The sequence below is a fragment of the Molossus molossus genome, unplaced genomic scaffold (assembly GCF_014108415.1).
Source record: "Molossus molossus isolate mMolMol1 unplaced genomic scaffold, mMolMol1.p scaffold_m16_p_9, whole genome shotgun sequence".
In the NCBI taxonomy this organism is placed as follows: domain Eukaryota; kingdom Metazoa; phylum Chordata; class Mammalia; order Chiroptera; family Molossidae; genus Molossus; species Molossus molossus.
In genome coordinates, this window is record NW_023425403.1 from 51,834,541 (window position 1) to 51,860,709 (window position 26,169).

At 36.9% G+C, this 26,169-nt stretch overlaps 1 protein-coding gene across 4 annotated transcripts in view; it reads right to left on the reverse strand.

Moving 5' to 3' along the window:
• FGF14 (fibroblast growth factor 14) overlaps positions 1–26,169 on the reverse strand; it is a 599,451-nt gene that overhangs the window by 161,425 nt on the left and 411,857 nt on the right. Inside the window, exon 1 of one of the 4 annotated variants that reach the window (XM_036250024.1) lies at positions 25,511–25,703. The exons of the other annotated variants lie outside the window; for them this stretch is intronic. Within the exon in view, the coding sequence (XP_036105917.1) occupies positions 25,511–25,703 (193 nt within the window). Of the gene's footprint in view, positions 1–25,510; positions 25,704–26,169 lie in introns of those variants that run through there. 4 annotated transcript variants of the gene reach the window in all.

Consider the following 26,169-nt stretch of genomic DNA (forward strand, 5'->3'; position numbering starts at 1 on the left):
AAGTGCTGATGTGCAGATTTCGGTGCCGTTCTTGGGTGTGGTTTGGGGCATTGTGGTACAGTGGCTTGGTTTCCGTCCTCATCCGCTTCCATCTGTGGAACACCAGTAAGTTCCATTTGCAAAAAGCATTCCCTGGCTGACCTGAGAAAACACTGATCTTCTGAATGGACTAATGCCGACTTCTCAGGACTCCTCTGTGAAACCTTTACGTCTGCTCTGCTCTGCGGTGTACCAGGGAGAGCCATTTACTGACTGCTGCTCATATAAGTCCCTCCATTCAAATAAGAGCTGTAGTTCATAAGGTCAGCCCAGAAAGGCAAAGCTTTAAATAAAATTGGAACTTAAAAAAAGAACCCTCAAATCTCAGCGAGGACAGCATAGAATAGGTTATAACAATATGGGTTGTAACAACAGTGCTCTGCTTCCACGCAGGTGACAGGCTGGAACAAAATGCTTCCCAGTCAGAGAGCAGAGTTTTCGTGTCTGTGCATTCGTGAAAGCAGACCGGAGCAATGGGGGACCCTGGAACCCCGTGCTTCCCTGGTCACGCCTTGCACAGCACAAGAGAGATCCAAGCACATTCTCTGGCCCTCTGCTCAGACACCTGCAGGTCTCACTCTTGATAGAATGGGATTTGCGGTGGAGGGAAAATCCCTGGATTGAGGGCAAAGGTGGATGGACTCAGGTATTCTTTCTTCAGATTGGTCTGTCTGATATGTGTCTAACCTTTCAGAGCCTGTTTTGGCATCTGTAAGAAGCCCAGTGGAGTAATGTCTACTCATCAAAGCAGGACCACTAATGAGATCAGGTATGTACGGGTGTGAGGACTATAGCTGGCCCTTAGGAGAGGCCAAGCAGAGGTAAACCGCCCCCACCACCACCTTGTACCATTTATTTTCACGGCTCCTTTTACATGAATTTAAATTAGAATCCCTAATCTCCAAATCTGAGGTCAAATTGGAAACAATAATTCAGTGAGGCGGATAGATGGTCTGGGAGACTCTCTGGCCTCCGAGTGTGCTTCTTCCTCTACAAGAGCCCTGTGGTCACCACACCCAAGACACTTCACCCCTCCCCTCCAGCTATGTGGAAAATAACCCTATTCTAGTTGCTCCTTGTGGAGATGGCCCCCTTGTCTCCCAGAGTTCAGAGAGGAGCATCCCAAAGGGACAGTTCATAGCAGCCTACTTTCAACAAGCACCCTCTTGTCTAAATAGCAGCATGCACCCTTCTCTCCACTCATTCCCCTATGATCCACAGAGAGAATGGTCCTCGTGCCCTGCTCCATATCCTCCCAATGTAATCCTTGCTGAGATGCTAATAGGAACGACAGTAATAAGAACAACCGTCATTTAGTCATTATTTAGTACGTGTCAAGCACAATACTAAGAATTGTATAAGCATTACTTGACATAATCCTTAGAAAACTATACAAATCAATTAGTATCACTCTAATTTTATTTATTTAAATACACATTTGAGATTTAACTAAACAAAGAATTGACGGTGTTCACAGTGTAAGTTGTAAATCGAGGCTCCAATCTCAGTTTTCAGAGCCGCTGGACGCAGTAGTAAATAATTACAGAGTTTTCATTTATTCCACCAGTCATAAAGAAATCTTCTCATTAATGCTTCTGGTGGGTCATATTAGAAAAAGGGGGAAAGATGCGGAGGAGAGCTATAGGTCAGTGCTGCGCCCAAGAGTGTGTGTGTCAGAGTAGACAAGGAAAAGTTACCCAGCTGTTTCATATGACGTACAGCATAGTACTCAGTAGTTATCAATGGTTAAAGTTTAAGACATCCAGAGTTTGCATAGCAGAGAAAAGAAAGTAATAAGGAAATGTACTGTGCATAGTAAATACAACAATGCAAAGGAAACAAGTCCCCTTTTACATTTCTTTGCTTTAAAAAAAAAATAATAATGTGTCCCTTTTTAAAACTCATAATTTTCCCTGAAAGAAAAGTATCATATATTACATAAAGACTTTTGATATGAAGATTTCCATATAAGTTCTCTTTGTAAATTCTTTAAAAAGTGCTTTAGAAACAAAGGAAAATAGTCCTCACCTTAATTGTTTACCAGTTAGCCACATATATTATTTGGACATCAGAACAGGCTTAGTAAAAGCTAATTAAGATCGAGACATTCTTAACGGGATAATTCTCTTAACAGCAGAGAGGAAGTGCCTGTGCTTTGCAATTATGTGGGCCATTGAACATGTGAAGTAAAAGGAATTAAACTTGTTATGACTCACTACAGTGCCCCCAAAAAACCCCAATCCCAGCATTATCTGGTTTCATATTCATTTTCTGAAAATGAATTTTCAGAAAACAATGAGGCAGTTTGTCCTCGAATCCCTGAACCCCACCAGGAACAAACCTGCAGCATGACAGTGGCCTGGCCGTACCACACTGTTGGGCAGAACACTGGGGCACCACCCATTTGTTGGCTGTGTGGTTTGAGGTCAGTCATAGCCTCCTAAATCTCTCTGTAAAGTGGACATAAAAATACTTGGCCAACCAATTTCACTATATGCATCTCATACCTTATTTTAGAGAAGGAACAAAATCAAGGCATGAGGCTGAAATGGTGGGTAACTCACTGTCCAAATCTTAAGTAGTCGGGTTGATAACGTTAAAATGACTTTTATCCTGAGACTGCAGTAGGTCAATGCATTAGAGCAGGCAAATGACAAGATCCCATGGAGATGCTTAAAGTACTGACCGGTCACTGGACAGTTGGATGTGATGCATGTAGTTAAAATACTATCCCTGTGACCACGCTGCAGATGGCAGAGCCTTTCTCAGAGGTGGGAGCAGTGGGGTGGTGACGAGTGCACGGATGTAAGAGCTGTGTAGGAGGTAGGAATGGTAAGGTGAATTTTAATGGAGTCTTGTTCTCTGCATTGGCTGTCTGCTGTTTAAAGTCAGCCTCTGCACCTTTTCAAATGGCTATTTCTTACTTATTTTGTGATCACCTCTCCACCCAGTACCTCCTTTCTCTGGTCATTCCTACCCAGTGCACACAGAACTGCACAAAGTCAGCTTGCATTATGTGCTCACAATACCAAGTGCTGAGGTTGCCTGACTGTATTGTACAGCGATATCTGTTCATGAGACTGTCTTGCTGTGGTCAACAAGATAATGGTTCCCCAAAGATGTCCACATCTTTTCCCCTGAAACCTGTGAATATGTTACGTTAAATGGTAAAAGAGCCTTTGCATTTACGGTTAAATTAAGGGTCTTAACTACAGTGAGATTATGCTGGATTGTATGGGTGGATCCAGTGCAATCACAAGAGTTCTCAAAAGAAAAGGAAGTGTGAGAGAGATGTGACTGTGGAGTAATTATCGGACAGATGCACCATCGCTGGCTCTGAGGATGGAGGAAAGGCCATGTGCCAAGGAATCCAGATGGCCTCCGGAAGTTGAAATGGCAAAGACATGGATTCTCCTCTAGAGCTTCCAGAAAGGAATGCAGCCCTACTGACACCTTGATTTTAGCCTAGTAAGAGCCCTGTCAGAATGCTAACCTCCAGAACTATACAATAACATATTGGTGGTGTCTTTAGCAGCTCCAGGAAGGAGCTATATCTTTGACTCCCAAAGGCATCGAACAGGTAGCTCCGTGCTTGTGAAAGCACTTTCACTGAACACCCAGCCTCTCCCAACCTTTCCTGTCCTGTTTTAAAGCATGTTTCCCTTTGTAGAGACAAGCAAAGACATATAAGAAGAGTGCAAATAACAGGTTTCCTTTGCATTTAAAATGATCCTGTAAAGTTCAAAAGGTGCTTTCATAAACCTTAACTCAATTGAGATTGGCTAACTTCAGCTGAGACTGGATTGTATCCACATTATAATTAAAATAATGTACAAATACAAAAGAGAATGTAGAAAATGAAAATGCTCCATGAGAGTAGAAAAACTTTATATTTGCTCTTGTGTGATTATTGCAATGATAATTTGTTTTGTTCGCTGGTACTGCTAATTAAAGAAACACCACCTGTGTGGGCCATAGAAAAAATAGTCATTGTAGACAATATCTTAGGGATTATGTATTAGCACAGTGAACCCCACAGTTTTTATGGGAACTAATTGAGACCCATCTTTGTCTACAATAAGAGGAAGTAGGATCAGAAGCAAAGTCCTGCCCCCTACTCAGAGCTATTACTATGAAGCTGTAAGAAATGTTCACTTTCATTTACTGCCTGTGCCAAAATGCTGTTTCTGACACATTATATTGCTCACATATACTGATCAGCAAACTGTTATTAATTAATTTAGAGTAGGAATCAGATGGGAAACTGAGGTCCTCAAACTTCCTAAAATGCTTTTGGATATTTAATAAGTTTTTTCTTCACTTTAAGATTAGAAAAAGAAGGTAGGAAATGAGGAAGAATTCTACTCCGTAACAATGGTGTTATCAAGACCGTTGAATTTATATTTGCGCTTCTTTTTTTTTTTTTTTTTTTTTTTTTTTATCCTCACCTGAGGATATTTTTCCATTTTTTGTACAGATAGAGTGGGAGGGAGAGAGAGGAAGGGAGAGAGAGTGAGAAACATCGACGTGAAGGAACACATCGAGTGGCTGCTACCCGCACGACCAACCAGGGCCGGGGACAAACCGCAACCGAAGTACGTGCCCTTAGCGGGAACCGAACCCGGGTCTCTCCGGACCAAGGCCGACGCTCTAACCGCTGAGCCAAACTGGCCAGGGCTATATTTGCGCTTCTTTATTCTAGTCCTAGTCACCTTTTTTTTTTTTTGGTACGTGCCCCCAGCAGGAACCAAACCCTGGACTCTCTGGTCCACAGGCAGAAGCTCCAACCGCTGAGTCAAATCGGCCAGGGCGTCACCTTTTTTTAAATCCTCACCTGAATATAAGTTTTTATTGATTTTAGGGAGAGGAAGGGGAAGAGAGAGAGAAACATTGATGTGAGAGAGAAACATCAATTGCTTGCCTCTAATATGTGCCCTGACTGGCAATTGAAGCTGTAACCTTTTGATGTACAGGATGACATTCCAACTCACTGAGCCATCTAGCCATGGCAATGCTTGTCACCTTTCAATTTTGCATTTCCAACACAATTTGTATTTTTATCATTGAGAGCCTAGAATGGAAAAAGTAAAATATTAACTCTACTGTAACCTAAAACAATAAAGTAAAATAAATAATAAAAATTATTTTTCCCTTTTAAGAGACACATAGATAATATTGATTTATCCATTATAAATCCTTTTTTATTTTCCCAAATCATTTAATCTGGGACTTTTAAAACAAATTATTTCCTTACTATAGCTATGATAATTCAACTTTTCAGACTCAGTTAATATTAATACCTACCTCTGGACTTCCTTAAATCAAGGTCTAAACATACTTCCTATTGTCATAGTTTTTATGTGGGAATAGGTTACAGAGAACTCATACCATTAATTTCATAACAACTGTATGGGAAGGATCCTTTTACTTTTCTAATGTATATTGTTATATATATATTTTTAAATCCATTGGATTTTCAACATTCTGAAGTTTGATCATTTAATTTACTTTTAAATACATTGCGTCCTTTACAAACACAAAGTAAGGTCATCCATTTTAGTACATAATTCTATTCGGTGAAGCATTTTATGCATTTCTTCTCCATTTCCCCCTTTATTTTTCTCCCTCATTCGTCCATTCAAAGCTGGTTTTGCACAGTACAAATGCCTTGTTCTTATACTGGAGGTAAACATGACATAATCTTTCACTTTAGGCAAAGAATCATTCAAATTTGTGAAACCTTTTAAAGGCAAACCTTTTAACCTGGCTGGTTTGGCTCAGCAGTTGGAATGTCAACCTGTGGACTGGAGGGGCTCAGGTTCAGTTCTGGTCAAGGGCACAAACCTGGGTTGCGGGTTCAACTGCAGCCCCGGTCAGTGCTGCTCGGGAGGCAAGCAATAGCTGTGTCTCCCTCACACTGATGTTCTCTCTCCCTCTCTTTGTCTCTCCCTCCCTCCCTTCCACTTTCTCTAGAATCAATGGAAAAATATCCTCGGGTGAGGATTAACAACAACAAAAAGCCAGACAAAAAACAATTACTCTCACTGGAAAGGGCACAAAGATGCAAACACAGATGTACAAGAGAAGTAACGTAAGCAAACAAAATGTAGAGGTAAGAATGCATCGTTTCTAACCCGAAAGAGCTCTGGCAGACCAAGCAGTTTGGGTGGGGCCTGAACTAGCACCAGCATCAACATGTGCCCCAGAATTCAAGCAGGAATATTCAGATTTCTGGTCAGGAAGTACTCCACTTTCTCTAGAGAGTTTGTGAGTAAGAAAATAACTGTTCCCCAGAGTATTAATAATGGCCTGGAGCATGGGATCTGCCATTTCATCTTTCTTGTTATTAGACACCCACAAATTAGAACGTCCCAAAACTTTATATTACTCTTTATGAGGTAAACCCACAAGTTTGTTTGTTTGTTTGTTTACATTATGGAAAGTAGTTTGATAATCTACAACTTTGTTGCTGTTAACAACTATCAGAGAATAAATCTGGAGAACGAGAGAATAACCCAATTTTTACAATGAAATACAAAAGGCTTAAAAATAACTCCTGCTAACAATATTAGCGGTGTAGTAGCATGGCAGATATAATATACAAAAGATGTAAATCCAGAAACAATCACTGACAAAAATGTCCACCTTTGCCCCAGATTTTATTAGAAATTAGAACTGAAAATGAATTCAATCAGTTGGTAACATTTTAAAAGATCAAATCAAATTAAAAAACTGGTCGAGAGTTTTGTCTTCCAACAAATCCAAATGACTTACAAGAAAATTTGGTACTGAAGAGTTTATCATACTTATTAATCACAAAACCTCTCTTAATTTTTCTCACAATACGGATTTTCTTTCTATATCCAAGAACTAGAAACCAAAAAGGGAGATAATAATTTCTAATTGCCAGTTTCTCTGAAGGTTAGTATTTAAAATTAGAAACAATTTCACTGTTAGTTATAAACAAGTAACCAGTATAAAATCAACTCTCCCACCAAATATGAAAGCTAGATGTAAATGTTATCAAAGGCCCTAGAGAGCTTCCGTGCAACCAGGACTTGAGGGGCCAACACCTCAAAGAAAAGGAAAACATGGGTGGTAAGCACAGAATTAACATCATTCTGTCTGTAAATAATTTGCTGTTACAGAAGTGGAAGAAGGAAAAAGGCTGAAAATCAAAGCAAAGATTTTGGCCACCGACAATGCTACAGAGCCAAAAATTGGACCTCATGCTTGCCAGTGAGTAGTAGCGGTCTTAGTAAATATCAGGCCTTCAACTGTAACCCCTTTAAAGGCATACTTTAGCAAAAACAAACAAACAAACTAGAAATAGACAAGCTAACACACACATACACATATACACACACTTGAAAATAATCTTCAATGCCCTGGCTGATTTGGCTCAGCAGTTAGAACGTCAGCCTGCGGTCTGGAGAGACCCAGGTTCAGTTCCCCCTAAGGGCACGGGATCTCGGTTGCAGTTTGTCCCCGGCCCTGGTTGGGTCGTGTGGGTGGCGACCATTCGATGTATCCCTTTCACGTCGATGTTTCTCTCTCCCTCTCTCCCTCCCACTCTATCTGAACAAAATATAAAAAAATGTCCTTGGGTGAAGATAAAAAAGAAAATAATCTTCAAAAATACTTTTTTGATTAATGTAGAGAAAGTGGAAGGGAGAGGGAGAGATAGAAACATCGATGAAAGAGAACATCGATTGGCTGCCTCCTGCATGCCCCCCACCGGGGATTTGGTCCACAACCAGGGCACAAGTCATGTGCCCTGACTGGGAATCAAACCAGCGACCTCTTGGTGTATGTGTCTACTCTCAACCACTGAGCCACACTGGTCAAGCTTCAAATATTGTTCATATTAGAATAATTTGGGGTTTTCTGCCCCTACTCTAATTACCTGCTCTCCTTCCCAATCTTCTATAAGGAAGATAAAATCAAAGATAGCCTCCATGGTTTTCTATCCAAAATGTTCAACACTAAATAAAAATGGCCAAAATTACCAAAGAAAGTACAAAAAGATTGAAGAGAAAAAGAGAAATTAAAACAGATACTTAAGTTGTTCAGATATTATAGTTAACAGAAACAGACTTTAAAATAACTGAATGATATGTTTAAGAAAATAGAAGAAATGATGAAGCTCTAACCAAAGAGCTAAAATAATAAAATGGATATTCTAAAATGGAAAAAAATAAATAAATAATAATTGGAAGAATAATATCAATAAATGACTTTAACAGGAAAAAAAGGAAAGAATTAAATAATTGAAAAGTAACTCAAATGAAAATATCTAAACTAAAGCACAGGCCATAATAATGTATACAATCAAGAAAAGAGAGTAAAAACATAATGAAAAAAAAAACTAAAATAAATGTAACTAAAATCCTAGAAAAACATAAATTAGAAAAGGTTAAAGTAATATTTGAATATAATTTTTAAAAATCTGAAACTGACATAAAACCTTATATCTTTTCAGAATCTACTGTAAACCTCATCCAAGATAAATACAGATAAACTGACAGCAAGGCACATCATGATGAAATTGCTGAACTAAAAAAACAAGAAAATAAATCTTAAAAGCATCCAGAAAAAAGTGAATGCTTATTCTCTTCAAATGAGAAATGAAAAGATGACAGCTGAATTTTCAGCAGGACATAATGGAGGCCAGAAGACAATAGAATGATATCATTAAAATGATGGAAGAAAATAATATCCAATCTAGAATTCTACACTCAGTAAAAATACATTCAAAGATAAAAACAAAATAAAATTTTAAGCAAACAAAACTGACAGAATTCATGACAAGTAGATTGAATTAAAATAACAATAACAATAGTAATAAAAATAAAACTTTTAGGCAGAGGAAAAATATCACATATAAAAACACAAAAATGTTGAAAGAAATAAAAAGCAATTAAAAGGAAAATATCTAAGTAAATATTGAATCTATTTAGCAACAACAATAATTTATGTTTTAAATATATACAGAAGTAAAAGCGTCACAATAAGGAATAAAAGACTAGACAGACTAAATGACAAATTATATTAAGGTTCTCATATTATATTAAAAGTGGTAAATATTCAAATTTATATTATATTTTATTAAGTCAACATTAAATGTGTTGATACCAGGATAATCACTAATATATTGTAATAGATTTATAAGCCTCAGGCTAAAATTAGTAGAAAGTGGAGTAATAAAAAATATTGACACATGGAAAAAGAACATAAGAAAACAAAAAGGAAAATAGAATAGGTTGGACAAATGGAAAACAAATGTTAAGAGATATAATTGAACTCAAGTGTATCAAAGTTTCATTAAATGTAAATAGACTGTAACTCCAAATAAAAGTCAGGGAACGCCAGTTGATGTTTAAAACAAAAGGTAAAGCAAAACCCAATAAATCCATGCTTACAGGATGTCCACCTTAAGTATAAGGATATAGAAAAGTTAAAATTATGCAAATACTAAGCCAAAGAAAGCTGGTGTACTTATACTAAAAGTGAACAAAGTTAACATTAAAGCAAAATGCAAGGCATTATGAAAAAAGGCATATGTTCGAGTAAGATATAATAATTTCATATTAACCAATGGCAAAAACTGACAGATCTGAAGATGTGAAAAAATCCATGATCATATAGGAGATTTTTAACACAGATATCTCGGTAACTGACAAATGTGGAGACATGTGAATCAATTTCTAACAGAGAAAATTTGAACTACACAATCAATAAATTTGAGATAATTAATATACATAAAACGTTGTACCTGGCAACTGAAAAACAATGTTGTTGTCAATTCACATAATTCTTAGTTCTCTGATTTAACCTAGGAAATTTGTGATTCATTTTTATAAAAAGATAATTAGACAATCTCTAAATATTAGAAAATAAAACAAGCACTTTTGAATAATCATGAGTAATAATAATATAGAGCCTAACACAACTTACTCAGTGTAGCTAAATGTGAATGCTTACAGGTAACATGCTTACAGATAAATTTATATTCTTAAATGTATGCTTAAATTCTTCAAAGACTTCAACTTAATAAGCTTAAAATTTACATTCCCAAGAAGTTTAAAACATTGCAAATTTAGTCTAAAGAAAATAGAAGGAAATAAAGAATAGAAATTACTAAAATTACAAAAATATACAATAGAAAACATCAATGAAGCCAAATGTGGCTCTTTGAAAAAGACTAATAAAACAATATATGTTAACAAAACTGTTCAAGAAAAAAAGAGAAGAGGCACAGATGATCAACATCAGGAAAATGGGGGTTATTGCTACAGATGTTTCTAAATACTCCCAGGGTTAACACTACCTCTGTAATGTATCTCCAAATATAGTGTTAAGTAAAAGAAGCCAGACACAAAAAAACACATGCTGTATGATATCATTTATATAAAATTTTGAAATAGGCAAAACTAATGCATTGTGTTAGAAGTCAAGATACTGCCTACCTTTAGGGTTCATTGATTGGAAAGCATTAACAGTGATCCAGGTGGTCTTTACACAAGTGTTTTTATCTTATGAAAAAGCAAGTTGTATGTGATTTGTGCACATTTCACTGTGCATGTTGTATTTCAAAAATATTTATCTTCAAATTGAGGTAGCATATTGAATGTAAAAACTGCGATTTAATTTCTGAAACAGTCTTAGATGGCATACAAATCGCCTTCAACTTATAGGTCATTTAATAAACCTTCTGAAGTGTTTCATTCTAGGAAATTTTTACATATGCAACTGTAGTCTTGCCTGAGAAATACTCAGAGGATTTTCTAATTCACAGAAGAACAACCCCTTTTTAAAAAATGAAAGCTAGGAATGGACAAAAAGAAGAATTATAATGTTTCCCAAAAATTGGGGAAGAATATTTATTCTGTTCGTTTGTCTCCTGGATTTTGTAGCCTTGAAAAGTTTATGAAGCAACAGAAATGAAGAAAGCCTGAGAAAAATGGAGTGGAATTGTTCATAATTACAGAAGCGTGTGAGAGGAAAAGAGGTGGGAAAAGGTGAACTAGAGCTGTGCTTATCATCTCCCCCCGACTTCCAGAGGGCAGACGTCCAACCCCGAATGGGAAACATTTTCTCTCCACTTGCAACTTCTTCCCTGATTGGGAAGAATGAATGTTCTCTGCACATTTTTCTTATGCTTTATCAAGAAAACTTCAGGGAAGAAGGTAGTTATATCATAAGAGAGCAGCCCTCGTGCTAGAAGTCCAAAAATACAAGGTTGCTAATCCTTCTACTCTTCTAGTATAGATAAATGACCCAGAAAAAATTACTAGTATCCATAAATTTCCATTCTTTCATGTGAAAAAGAGCCATGATGTTGTCTGCTTTAAAGAGTTTCCATGAGATTTCAATGCAGATAACAGTAAAGTTTGATCAGCTAAGATATCTGTTGATTCATATTTACTGGCAACAATGAAAATATCTCAGGATTATCAGTTTAGCAACTCCATTAGATTATTCAAAGTCAATAGGTGCTTAAAGAGGACAAGATATGTACAGCCACTTGGCCAGGGCAGTACATACAAGAGTGTACAAGGTCCCAACCTTTAGAATTCTGCTTGCAGACTACAACTTCTACCTTTTATGTGTTTCTCTCTCTCTTTCCATATATATAATTATTATCCTTTTGTTCCATCCTCTTTTTAGCTGCCTGATGGTGTTTCAATTTAAGTTGTTGTTGTTTTTTGGAGAGGGGAAATTCAGAAATATTTGAATGAAAGAAGCTCATATATTTCTTAAGAATATACCCAACAGGCAAGAATCAAAAATTCCTCTTTGTGTGACATAGTTTCTTAACTTCAACTTTAAATCCCATATTAGGATATGCAGTATATGGACCATCCACATTTTTCCTCATGAGACAAGATGCTTGCAGCCAATACAACAACTGTTAAGCCACAATGTTTAATCAAACCACTTGTGTCTAATGCACTCTTTAAATGGAATCACTTTGGATATAAGTACTAATAACCACAGAATAACCATCTCCCTGAAGAATAAAAGAATCCTCTTGACTTATAATTATTTTCTTCACCTGGAAAATTACTATTTACTAAGATTTTAACCAAAGGTTGTTTCTCTTGTTCCAAACCTTATCATGGTTTTTGAGAATCTACATTTTCATTGGCTGATCACTAGTCAGAGGCACATTAGTTTAGCCTAGTTTCAAAATCAACACTTTTCATATAAATCCAATAGCTTTAATTCTATGTTTAATTAATTCAACTTTTTAAAATTGAGAACTTCACTCATTTAGTGACCCTCCATCTCTTCCAAAAGTAGAGCTTGATGCTTCTATTTAACTGGTTAATATCTAGTTGTCTTATTTTTCTAGTTCTTCAACTGCTGCCATTAGATTACTTTTCCCAGTTTTCTATTTGATTTTCTTTTCTTTATCACTCTCTTTAAATGCATTCTAGGTGCTATTTAGGGGCATGGTATGCTGTTCTTGAGGAATGTGTTCAAAACTACTTAGTAGAACTTAAAGTTGAAGATTGAAATTTCTGTGGGCACCTTGACATTCATTTAAATTGCAGAAGGTTGCGTGGTGTGTGTGTGTGTGTGTGTGTGTGTGTACCATTCATTTCAGTTATACCTTTTTTTCTAGGCTTGTCATTGTTTTCATATTCTCTCTTTGAAGCTTTATTCCTTTCATATGGGTTTTAGTTTAGTACCTAATGTGATTGGGTCAGATGAATCAAAGCTGTAGTTTTTAAAATAAAATTCTGTGCAGATACCCTAGAAAAATATAATGAGGTTTGTTAAGGCAAAAAATTAAATAAAAAATGAAAGTGTCTAAAAAAATTGAGTTCTAGAAATACTGACTTTTTTTTTCAACTGACTTTTAGTAGAGACCTGAGTAAGCTTCTTTTTTATTTTCTCTCTCAGTATTCACATCTGTGAATATAGGGAAATTGTAGCTTTTATCTGCATAAAGATGGAGCTGGAGACTTACAGGAGTGGAAGTTGGGGACTGAGCACACCAATTTCAAATATATATATAAATTTTATTTTATTTTCTTTAATCCTCACCCTAGGATATTTTTTCATTGATTTTCAGATAGTGGAAAGGAGGGAGGGAGAGAGAGAGAGAAAAAAAAAATCAGTGTGAGAGAGACACTTTGATTGGTTGCCTCTTGCACAACCCCAGTCGGGACCAGGGATCAAACCTGCAACCCAGGTACATGCCCTTGACCGGGAATCAAACCCACAAAACTTTGGTCCACAGGCTGACATGCTAACCTCTGAGCCAAACCAGCCAGGGCAAAAATATATATAAATTTTAAATTGAACATACTTAGTACATTTCTATGCCTCAGTTGTTGCATCTGAAACATATAGTATGCTTCACATTAATCTTTTTATTTATACACACACATACCATATGTTCTCTTTCCCACATACACACACACACAGAGAAAGAGAGAAACACTTTTAGCTACTATTATCTCAAACTTAAATAGACAAGATTGTAATTACTTTATTATAATTCATAAGTAGTAGAATATATGCAATATACAGGAATAATTAACCAACTACTGTTAGACTGTATACAGTGAGCAGCCAGCAGGAAAGCATGGAACCAGAGTAAATCCAAAAGCACAGGGGTTCAAGAAGCATTAGGAGATGGGATTCTGGAGCAGGGGGACAAGGAGACAGACACTGAGAACAGACCATTGAGAGGAAAATTCTGCTCTGTAGATGGAAGGACTTTTAATTTAAATGTAATCTCTGAGGCAAAGAAATGTAGCTCTGTCTTGATTTGTCTAAGGCCTATCCATGTGGGCTTCTAAACAAGTGAGCAAAAGAAGCATTTAAAACTAAAAGGTTCTTCCAAATCGTCTTATCCAACCTGCTCATGGAATATAGGTCTCCATGTAGTAATAAACATGCTGGAATTTGCTCAGCCATTGAGAACTCAGCCAGTAGGTGGCATAGTGAGGCATTGGGTTTCTACTGTGTGAATCCACACTCTCACCATTACCCCAGCACACCGTGGAGGGCGGGTGTTGCTTGTGTGAGAGAGGAAGTGTAGGTGAGTTTTGGGTATTTCCTTTCATTCACGTTTTAAGGAACAAAATCAATAGGACAACCTCAGAAGACAATGAACATTTGTAATGGGAAATAGATAAAAAGGAACAGCAGTATGAAGCCAGCCAACCATGATGACATTTCGGTTAATGTTAAAAAGCTTTGATTGCAACAAAAACAAAACAAACAAAAAAGATGTTGCAAAGTGCTGTTGTTTCCTTTTTTTAAAATGTGAACCAATAAGAATATTTTATGTTATAAATTAGTATACCTAGGGAGATTGTGCTGTAATAATCTCTTGCTACTATTATCAAGGGACAAAAGAAAACCCACACAGATATGAAAATCTTACCTTTAGGCTGATTTGTTGGTGTAGAAGTTGCAAAAAGTGCTTAACATTGTACTACAAGTCTCAGTTTTACTTGACTGTACAACAGTAAACTATTAAGAAAGTAAAAATGATAACAGCCAAGGGAGCATTTGGATACCAGGGACATTTCTAATGATAAAAATTGTATCGGGTCAGCAGCAGTAACATGAAAAGAGGAAAGATTTGCTTATTATTGCTACATTCTTGAAACTTCAGCAATTTTTATTACTTTTATAATTTTCCAAAATGCAATGGGATAAAGAAAATGAAAGTTCCATAAACATAAAATACTCCAAGTCTTACAAGAAAACTTCAACATTGCCACACACTCTGCAATGGCTTACTCCAAGAGATGATGGAATGATCATGACTGGGTTCTGCCATTCCATACGGCTTAGTGACACTGCATCCAAAGCCTTGGGCAGAAGTGGAAAAGTGCATGCATAGCCGTGGACATCTCTTCTACGTGAGGTGGTTCATATGTGCTACACTGCTGGCCACAGTGGCTGCTGAAACACCCTTGTTCTCTCGTACAGAGGCTGCAAGAATGAACAGAAGCAAACCTTGTGGTTGATATTTTAGCCCACCCCAGGGATGAACCCAGAAAGACACTGGTATACGGTGCTGAATTTTATTATTATTTAGGATCCACTGAGTTAACTTTAAAGATGTACATCCTGTATCAGACCTGCAATCAAATACTACTTCTGCCATGTGCAAATCACTGGGAAAATTACTTCATTTCCTCTCCTCTCTGAAAATGAAAATAATACCACCTATTTCCTATGATTGGCAGAAGTAAGAGATGTGGCATACAATGCCTACAATCCTAGAAGATGCAGTGAAAATGTTTACTTCTTTTCCCTACATTTTCCTTTTATTTGTCAGGCATGAAGCCAAGACAAATGTTTCTGTGTTGCATAGACTTGTCCAATTTCCTCATTCCTCCATTCAAGTCCAACCCCACCCCTGGAGAGGAGGGATACCGCAGATGCGGTCAGCCTTCTACACCAAGGTTGGCCTCCGCATAAAATTATCTTCATGAAAACAGTACTTCTCAGCAGCAGATAACTCATCTGATGGAATAAGGATGAAGTAATTATTAAACAATCTAAGCCACAGAAATTATTAAGGACCTGGTGGCATTTACTTATGCAGAAAGATAAATAGGGTTAAACAACTCTAAGTTAGCCAAATGGTAAAGAGGATAAGAAGCCATGAACAAATATTTAAAGGGCACAACGTAGCTACGGCTGGGCAGCAGTTATTTACAGAAATTTAAAGAGATGTAAAGAGGCATGTGGTGGAATAAAAAGACATTAAGCAATTAGATTTTTACTATTTTGAAGACCTTTTCATAAGGAAGAAAATTATTGGACTCTGAAGAAAATAAATAATTGCCATCAAAAATTCAAGATATTCCTGAGAAAAAAAAGACCATGTTCATGGATTAGCCACTGAACCTTGTGGTTGCATATCACCCTGGAGAACCTAATCAGAGAAGATAACAGAACTCTGTTTATAAATTTATTCCTAAACTCCAACTGCTAGCACTTTGCCATTTGTCATCCCTCAGAAGCTCGTTGTCATTGTGACTGGTGATTTAAAAAAATTAAAAATGCAAATGTGAAAAAGTTAAGTTTGTCACCAGCATTCATTACTAGGTACCTAGTAATGGCACATACATAAAAGAACAAATTAGAGAAGAAATATACAGTGAAATTTTCCAAATTAAGAAAATCAGCTATGTTAAATCGTCCTTTTTACATTTATGATGATTCCTTTTTATGTAATGCTTGAATTTGGTTGATGTTGTTCATTAAGCAAATAAATAAAATATTTTAATTTGACAATTATTATTGGCTGTGCTCTTTATAATTAAAGAGTTCAAAAACAGTAATTATTTATCACACACCTATTATATTTGACTATAAAGATAAAAAATTTAAAAATTAACTCCATAAAGACCATTCAAATTTTTTTATTTTGTAGAGACAAGTTACTTATCCCCAATACAAATATGTGCAATAAAAAGAATATTCTTCCCAAGTATGGAAATACCACGCATTGCCTTTTTAAAAATTGATTATTTTAGAGAGCGAGGAAGAGGGAGAGAGTGCACACACTTCCTGCTTCCTGCCTGTCTCCTTCTGAGAATCTAGCCGTTACTGCTGACCTCTCAGTGCATGGGATGATGCTCAACCCACTGAGCCACAATGCCAGAGTACTAATATTGTTTGGCAGAGCAACATGTCGCACGATGGCAATAGTTAACATTAACATACTCAGAAAGCCAGATATATCATAAATATAAAAAAAATCACCTGAGTAGTTTTAGAGGGGAAAACATTATGTTACAATTATTTTGATGGAAATGTTATGCACATTAAGTAAAAATTACAAGCTAATTGTGAAAAGTTGAATTCCAAATGCTGTACAAGTAGGATAAGGGCTGAGAATAGGGATTTGACCACTTGAAGGTCATTGGTGACCTTGACAAGAGCAGTTTATTGTTGGGGGAAAAATCTGATTTCAAAAGGTTCAAAGGAGGACAAGACAAGGGAAGTTGGATATTTCTTTTTCAAGTTTTGCCAATAAAAGACAAGTGGTTTAATAGAGGGCAGTGGATAATCCAGAGGAGATAACTTTTTTAAGATGGGATATATTACAACATATTTGTATGTTCATTAGAATAATACAGTAGGATATAGAAGTTATATGATTCAGAAAAGAAAACCATTGCATTAATGTTACTGAGTAGGAGAAGGATCTATTTTTCAATTTGAGGAAGTTTTGACCTTACATAGTAGCACTAAGAGCTTATTCCTAAGCTCAAGAGGAAAAAAAAGAGTAAAAATATATAGATAGATAGATCTGCAGATAGGCTTTTAAAAGCAGTTGTGGAGTATGTGACAATTTATTTTTGATTATTTCTGTTTTCTCAGAGAAATAGAAGTAAGGACATACTTGAGAACAGGTATGGGAGATAAGGTAGAAGAGGTTTGAAGAGAAAGAAAGTAAAAAAAATATATAATTTACTTAAGTGGAAATATATTTTTAAAAAATATACCAAGGGTCCACTTGATGTTATTGATTATGAATTTAAATTAGATTCAATTCATGAGCACGTGTATTTTTTCTTCAGCCAAAATCAGCTGTTTAGGTGAAGGCACAAAGTAGGTTAGCACTTGCACTAACCAATTAGTTTTATCATGTAAGGTAACAAAAAAAATAAAAGCCAGGTAAGTCAATAAAATATTCAAATAATACATAATTAGATTTGTGAGGCTGTCCCAGAGTTAAAAATTCATCTGTGTGCAATTTCTACAAAGTGTATATAACACAATTTACAAACAACTTAGATTTGACTACATTATGTTTTCTGATATCAGTATTAAGAACAAAATCTAAGAACTGATTAGAAAAGGACCCTGAATGAATGTGTTAAATCAAAAGCAGCACACAACTCACAGTATCTAGATTTCTAAGTCTGTAATTTTCATGATTAATGTATAATGTTGATGGTTTGCTTGTCCACTATAGCCAATAATGAATGTAAACAAGAAGACACCTTATTAGAAAAAAGAAATGTCTAAAATACATAGTCATGAAAAGTTAATGAAAGACTTAATATGAAATTCATTAAATGCTAATGAAAGCACTCTAAATTAATCCTTTTCAGATTTCCAGGTCAATGTTGCAGTCATCAAGGAGGTAATGTCAACATGTGTCACATCCAAACACTTGTTGGAACTCCAAAATGACATTCCTGTCATAAAAGGCTTGGTAAAGTTCAGCATTTTTTGGTCTCTTCTGCCAAAGTCCACAAAAATGTCCCTACTTCAAGACAAACCTTCTTATACTCTCAATTAAAAAAACAAAAAACTAAAGTACACTACTACATGCATCTAATCAACAGAAATATATTGAACATCTACTTGCCTTCAGGTAACATGTTTCCATTAATGATGAGTTTACCATGTCATGAAGAATTGAAAGAGTGTGAAGTAGTGGAGAAAACAAAATTTAAGAACAGACAGTTTTGAAATCTGGTTGAATCACTTGCTAGGTTTAAGTCTTCTGGAAAAACATAAACTTCTTGAGCCTCAGTTTCTTTTAATACAAAATAGTGATGAATCTCAACTAATTGAGATTATTTTTTAAATGTAGCAACTGAGAAGTGGCTTTTATTAAGAGCAGGGACTCTGGAGTCAGCCTGGCATACCGGGTTTTAATCCCAGCCCCATTCCTTAAAGTTCTATGGACTTCAACAATTTATTCAGCTTGGTGGGGGAGGAGGGTTCAGATTCCTAGTTTATAAAATGGATGGATGGAGAATATTAGTGTATCACCCATTAATAGTTAACTTATTGTATCAGTGGATGGGTAGTGTAGTGTACCTACTACGTAGGTTTGTTGTGAGGAATAAAGAATCCTCAATGGCAAGAGGCTGACACACAGTGCCATATAGATTAGTCGTTAAACACAGTGATAAGTAGTCAGTGACTGCCAAGGCAATGTGCACACTGATCTCAACAGTCAATCTATACCACTTTTACAACTTTTACTCATAAATCCTAAAAAATACAGGAGTTTTTCTTCACTCACTAAATGCTTGTGGAGTGTTAGTTACAAGCCAGGCCCTAGTGAGACACTGTCTTTTAAGTGGCTGTTCCCCATTGTCATACCATATGGGTCCCTGATATTAGAGAACTATAAAAGTATATTATGAAACACATATTACACACATACACAAAAAAAACCCACACACATTTCAGACATTATAGCTTTATGAAAAGAGTCTTTTCCCGGAATGTCAAAGTAGTAACTACCATGAGATGATATATTTTTTAAATTTTAGATTCCTACTGCTATCCTCTCACCCCGAGTAAACAGAAAATTGTGACATTAATATAATCTGGGAGTCTTAAAATGAACACTGAAATCATCATAAATAAAATTCTAAATTAGCTATTTTTTAGTCATGCCAACACATGTGACTGACTTTAAATGGTATCAACCCTCCCTAAAATAGTGTCTTAGGTGTCTGAGTTTACCATTATGTTTTGGTTTCTGTGCTTTATGCTCTTAAGTGCTACAATGCCAGCACATAAAACAGCATATACAATTGGTATTATCAAAACACACAGTCATTTTTGGCTAACATTTCTCACCATTTGTGGAGAAATTAATATAAAATATAACTAGAAAGAAACCTAGATTTTCATAACTAAATGGATAAATCAGGCTAAAAAATATTTCATCTACATTTTCCTGTTAGTTTCTGTTAGTATTTTTAAATTCAGTAAATAAAATTTAGAATACATCATCTTACATTGAAGAGAGAAAGACCTGTGTGTATTAGAAAATTTTTTCTATGGTAACATTATATGGAATAAAGTAATTAAAAGAAAAACAGAATTTGGGGACCAAACACAGAATTATACTAATACTTCTTTTAATTTGAAATGTAAAGTGAAATCTGTAACTGATACTGGTAACCAGGATGGTGGTTTGGCGGGGAGGGAAGTTGGTGCTCCTAAAATATTATATTAAAAAATGGCAAAGGACATCTTCACCAGCCAACAATACTATTTTCTCAGTATATGTAAACTCAATTCAATCTTTGAATCTAACACAACCTAAAGCAAACCATCTTACTTAACCTGACTGACATTGTACCTAACCTACTACCCTACCCTAAAGATACACTTTATCGCACCATTTCTGAGGTTATTGCACCATTGTGGCATTAACCATTTTCAGAAGCCTACAGAAAATGTGGACTGTTTTAATCATAAAAATATTCATTAATCATAAAAATTAAGCCTCATAAAAAATACATAAAAAAACAAGGTTAACATTTTTTAAAAACTCTAACATTATTTTATTTACCAGTATTCCCATAAGGTCTCTCATTTAGAAATCTTCCATTTAACAAAATACCCTTATTAAAAAATTGGACATTGCAATTTAGAAAAACTATAATTTTGTTTTACTTTAATACTACTAACAAATAATAGAACTCTGTTTATCAATAAGTTAGTAACAGGTATTATCAAAAGGTCTTAAATAGACTCTCACAAATTGGCCTTAGAAAACTAAAAAAATTACACTTCCAAAAGTAAAGAAGGATGATCCTTTGGGAAAACGTATTATCCTGTTTATTTTGACCTAAACAACCGAAATAAGCAGGTGGTCTTTGTACTTTTACATGGTAATGGCTCTGAAGCAGTAGCACAAAGACAGGTGGTCTTTTGAAGACTCTTTGCTGTTGATTATTCTCTGAGAGGGTGGACAAGTCTTTCCTCATACAGTGCCTTATAGGAAGGAAGACCACCTTTCTTAGGATAGCTGATGGATTCACTTACATACTGGAGCAAAGCAGTTTTGTTTTTATTGGTGCACGAACACTGATGCTTTTTATAATACACAATAACTTAAAAACAAATTTTAGGTGGCTCATTTTTTTCATTCCTTACTTCTTATGACATCCTGTAATTTATTTTAGGTACAATGTGTTAGTGAGAAACCTACGCAGTTACTGATTAAACATATATGACACATGATACCATGGTTCCTATGACAGTAGCCAAAAAAAGTAGACTGCAAGAAGCAACTACATTAGATATACCGAATATTTTGAAAAGTTATTATCCTAAAAGCAATCAAGGTTCTTGTTTGGTTTAAAAACTCAAATAAAAATGTAACATTTTCAGGGTAACATGTGCATTATACATCATTACATGAAGTTTCTATTTTATTCAAATAATAAAATCATTTACAAATTGTTTGTTGCTTCATGCCTTCTTTCTTTAGCTCAATTATCAGATAGCTAAATATATATTATTATGAATTAATTAAGCCTTAAAATGAGGTTGGTTATATTTTTGCATTTTTGAAAATAATTAACAAATACATAATCACTTTCTAATTCTTTAAAAGTGGGATAGGCCTGGCTGGTGTGGCACAGTGGCTGAGCGTCGACCCATGCACCAAGAGGTTGCTGGTTTGATTCCTGGTCAGGGCACATGCCCTGGTTATGGGCCCAATCCCCAGATGGGGGCATGCAGGAGGTGGCCAGTTGATGTTCTCTCTCACTGATGTTTCTATTTCTCTCTCTCCCTCTCCCTTCCTCTCTCTCTAAAATCAATAAAGAAAAAAAATTAAAAATAAAAGTGGGATAAATTATATGTATATATTTAGGGGAAGTAAAAAGATATAAAAGTTCTAAAATATATTTCTAATATGTCTTAGAGCACTGTGGTTCAAGGACATGTTTTTTAGTTTTAGACCTGTTGACCTTTCTTATTTCACTTCAATTCAAGGTCAATGATGAGTACCCAGATACTCTAGCAATATTTGAGAGTCTATAAAGTGCAGACAACATAGATTTTGCTCCTAACTACAACCTATTGAATATGTGTGCTGGATTAAACAGCACTAGTGAGGTATAAAATGCCACAGGAGCCCAGCCTGTGTGGCTCAATGCTTGAGCATCCACCCATACACCAAAAGGTCGCTGGTTCAATTCCCAGTCAGGGCAGATGCCCAGGTTGTGGGCCCAATCCCCAGTGGGGAGCATGCAGGAGGCGGCCAATCGATGTTCTCTCTCATGGATGTTTTTATCTCTCTTTCCCTCTCCCTTCCTCTCTCTCTAAAAATTAATAAAGAAAAAAATTTTTTAATAAAATGCCACAGAAATATTATTTTTACTTATCTTCAATGAGGACATACTTCTCAGAAGAGATGACGTTTTCTCCAAGCTTTAAGAAATGTAAATAATTTCAACAGGTGGAGATGGAAGACAGAAGACTCTATGCACAGACTAAAGCACAGGGATTTCAAACCATGTAGCTAATTTGGGGAACTCTGAATGGTGCTTGGAGTCTGTAGAGGTAGGGGAAGGATCAAGGGGGGTGAATCTGGAAAGGTGGGACAGAATCTGGAAAGGTTGTCTGGAATGGTGCCACACAACCACAAAATGACACCTTGCAAAAACCTGTCCTTTATAAGAAGACAAAATGGTACAACGAGTGCAAAAAGCATTCTTCTATAGGGGTCAGGCGTGATCAGAGTGGGAGATAGGGCTCTACCCAAAAGAGCATAAGTGAATATGTCATACTCTTCACATTAAATTAAATACTACTTAAAGAAGCATTAAAAGGAAAAAGAAACTATACACTTAGGAAATGTATATTAACCTTTCCAAAGTCACAAAATATGAAGTTATTTTTATTATGTTTGCCATGTCAAATGTGTTTATATTTACATGTCAAAATGTGAACTTCAGCCAAAATAGACTATGATAATATAACGAAAGTGTACTTAGTTTCCACACCTTCTTTGTTTTTCCTAACAGGTTAAATTTCTTCCCACATCAGGGTCTTTACACACATACATTACTCTAAATCTTTGCATTTTTCTCAGAGGTCAGCCCTCAACCTGTAGCTCTCAGAATGGCCCACTCTAACTACCTGTTCTAATTCAGTCTCTCTCCCCATGGATCCCTATCTCAGCCCTCTTTATGCTTTACAGGACTTTGAGTTTTGTAATTTCTTCCTTTCCATAAGCAATAACTTTCTACCCCATATTTGTAAACTCCATGATGGGAAGGACTTTATCCATTCTATTCACTGCTCTACATAAAATACCTGAAGCAGAACCTGACATATCATAAAGATTAAATAACTATTTGTCAAATTAATGATTTTCAAATATGAAGACATATACTGGAGGCTATTCTTATGCAAAGAATGAGCATTGGAGGCAAGGGCAAATATGAATAAAAATACCTCCTACAAGAGTATTTAATGAAACATTGAAATAATTATACATCATTATATATAACATAAATGCATATTATATTAATATATAATTTACATACTATAAAGTTTTAATATTTATTTTGCTTACATTAATAATAAATTAATTTCTTTCTGATACTCAAAAATATAACTATATTTTTTCTTCACTAAATAATATAGTTCTTTATGTATAAGAAATATAAAGAGGATAAAAGAAGAGGTTCTGATGAAATTTCCTTCTAGACTATCTTCTTTTCCATTCTCCCATCAAAAATAAGATTGCAAAAGCGACCTCAAATATATTTTCTTACAGATCATTGAGGCATGCATATCACTTTGAACTCATGAATACCAAGAGGGCAGTCAGGTTTGAAATAGTGAAACAGACTATTAGGGAGTTCAGGTGTCTTTCTATATCTGGGAAAAAAGTATAACCCCATTTTAAAATCAAAAGTGTAAAGCAAACCTTCCTTCATTACCCAATATGACACAAAACATTTCCTGTACATATTTATAAAATAATATACTGGTTGTGTATTTTAAAAAAATACAAAATAAGTTTTAATTATTGTTTATATTAAAATAATCTTTTCTAGAAGATAATATGTTTATTTACTTCAAGTAGATGGCAAATTTGTAGCTCTACCTGGTGAAAGCTGTGTTCTAAAAGATAATCTGATGAAATAAATGGAGAGCAGACACTTTAAGTCACGATAATGTGACCCTCCATAGATCAACAATATTTAAAACAGTCAAGTTGGTCTTCTAATACAACGGTTTGCTGGATAAAGTTCCAGGCTAAAGTGAAAATTTGAAAACCTATTTCCATAATGGCTTCCACACTGTTCTGAAAATATCATTATCCCCAAATACTTCATAATAAATATTATATTTTTATAATTTTATCTCCCTTAAAACAGCTGCTCTGATTTTTCTCAGACATTTTCCTTTTAAGCTTGATTCTAAGAGCAAGTAATCTCCAATTTCTAATTGTGACAATAAGCTATTGTCCTTTTAAAATATTTAGTATTAGCCTTTTTTTTTAATGAGCATTAAAACTTTTGGTCATAAATCTGTAAATGTGTGGAACACTCACATAGATTCACATGTATAGCATATGCTTCTCTCTCCTGTCTTTGGAACAACAGGACATTTAAAACAAATACAGCTGGGAACTGAGAATACAGTGTGCTGGGCAAACATATACTCCTATTAACGTAAATATACCCTTTGATGTTTCCTGACAAGCCCACATAGTTATCAAAAGCAAGCAATCCCCATTTCTCCCACAGAACACCCCACATGCTCTGGAAGCAACCGCCCTTAGCAACTGGATGTGGAGACAAGCAGAGATGAACAAAAGCCTCGGGGCTCTGGCTCCTTAGTGAGTTGCTTTCTCAAACCCTGATATTTCAAAGGTAGCAAAAGAAGGTCATGCTGGGAACTAGTTGTTTATATATACATTAAATGTATGTAGTAAGGCAGCTACTCTAGTCATCTGTATGTAGTAACTGCTTGGTTTGCCTCATGTAACTCGCGAGTCCTTGAATAAAATTGATACGTATTGGGGATGTATACTTCACCAAACCCCCAATTAAGACTCATTGTTCCTTAGTCTGAGCTCCTTTCTGCATCGTGCTCAAGGCTGCAGGCTAAGCAGCTGTCCCTAAATCTCAATTGAACTAACCCTTAGTTCACACACACATCCTCCACACACTTCTCTTACACCAGCCCCTGCTGAAGGCACTGTGGGGATCACCACATTTCACCGAGGTCTAGGAGCCAAGGAGGTTTCCAGACGACCTGGGAGGCCAAGTGATGCCAGACACAAAGAAATTCCTGACACCTCCAATCAGACTGGAAGCAGCCAGCGCGACTCCGAGGTGTTGAGGAGATCTTTGCCCAGTATTCGAGCGGGTGGGGGGCAAGACCCTCCGGGTAGAAACATTTTCTCTGGAACCTAGCCCGCATGAGACTCAAGAGCCAAGAGGCAGCCGGCAGAACCGGGCCAACTTGCCGGCTTCTGGCAGGGTTGAGTTTTCAGGGGCTACAGGTTGCCTGAAAGCAGGTTCCCAGCTCCAGCGGTCGGAAGGCGCTCGGAGCGCTCCTAATGGAGCCTCTTGGGGGGGGGGGGGGTGACTGGAAGACTGAGGGAGGAAAGGGGGAACCCAAAAAGGTCCATGCAGACGGGAGATGGGGAGATCCGAGGGTGCAACTCCCAAAAGTGACCCACACAGACCTTGGCGCCGCAATCTGCGCTTCTTGAGACCGAAGATGCGTACTTTAGAGAAGATATCCACCAGGTTGCTGTTGCAGAGCCCGCGGTTCTTGCTGGGGCTGCTCCGCCTCCTGCTGGCAGACGGCCGGTCCCAATGCTGCTCCCGCGCCTGCCGCTTCTGGCGGATCAAGCCACTGGCGATGGCCGCGGCCATGGTGGCCCGGGAATGGGTCCCGGGGAGGTCGAGGACAGGGGGAAGGGAGCTGGGGGCACTGGAGAGGAAAGAGTCGGCGAGACCGCTGCTCGCCTTGGGGCAGGCGGATGGGGGACGCCGGAGGGGTTGGGGAAGAGGGGTAGGGGCGCTTAGTCCCGACTGGGACCCATCGTCCTCTCCGCGGATCGCGGGGCCAGGTGCGCAGATGCGCCCTGGGCGCGGCAGGGCGAGCACCCAGAGCCCGAGGTCGTGTCCGCTGGCTTCTGGACGCGTCGGAGCAGGGAGTGGGGTTGGGGCCGCGGGCGCCGCTGGTCACCACGCGACGCCAGAGCCTTCTCCGGGGCCGCCACCACCACTCGTGCTGCCTTTTTGCCCTGCCCGCCTTCTCGGCAGGCGGTAGAATTGGCCGCCTTCTTCCAGGGCACTGGATGGAGGACAGGTCCCGGCCGGGACCCCGCGAGTCGGT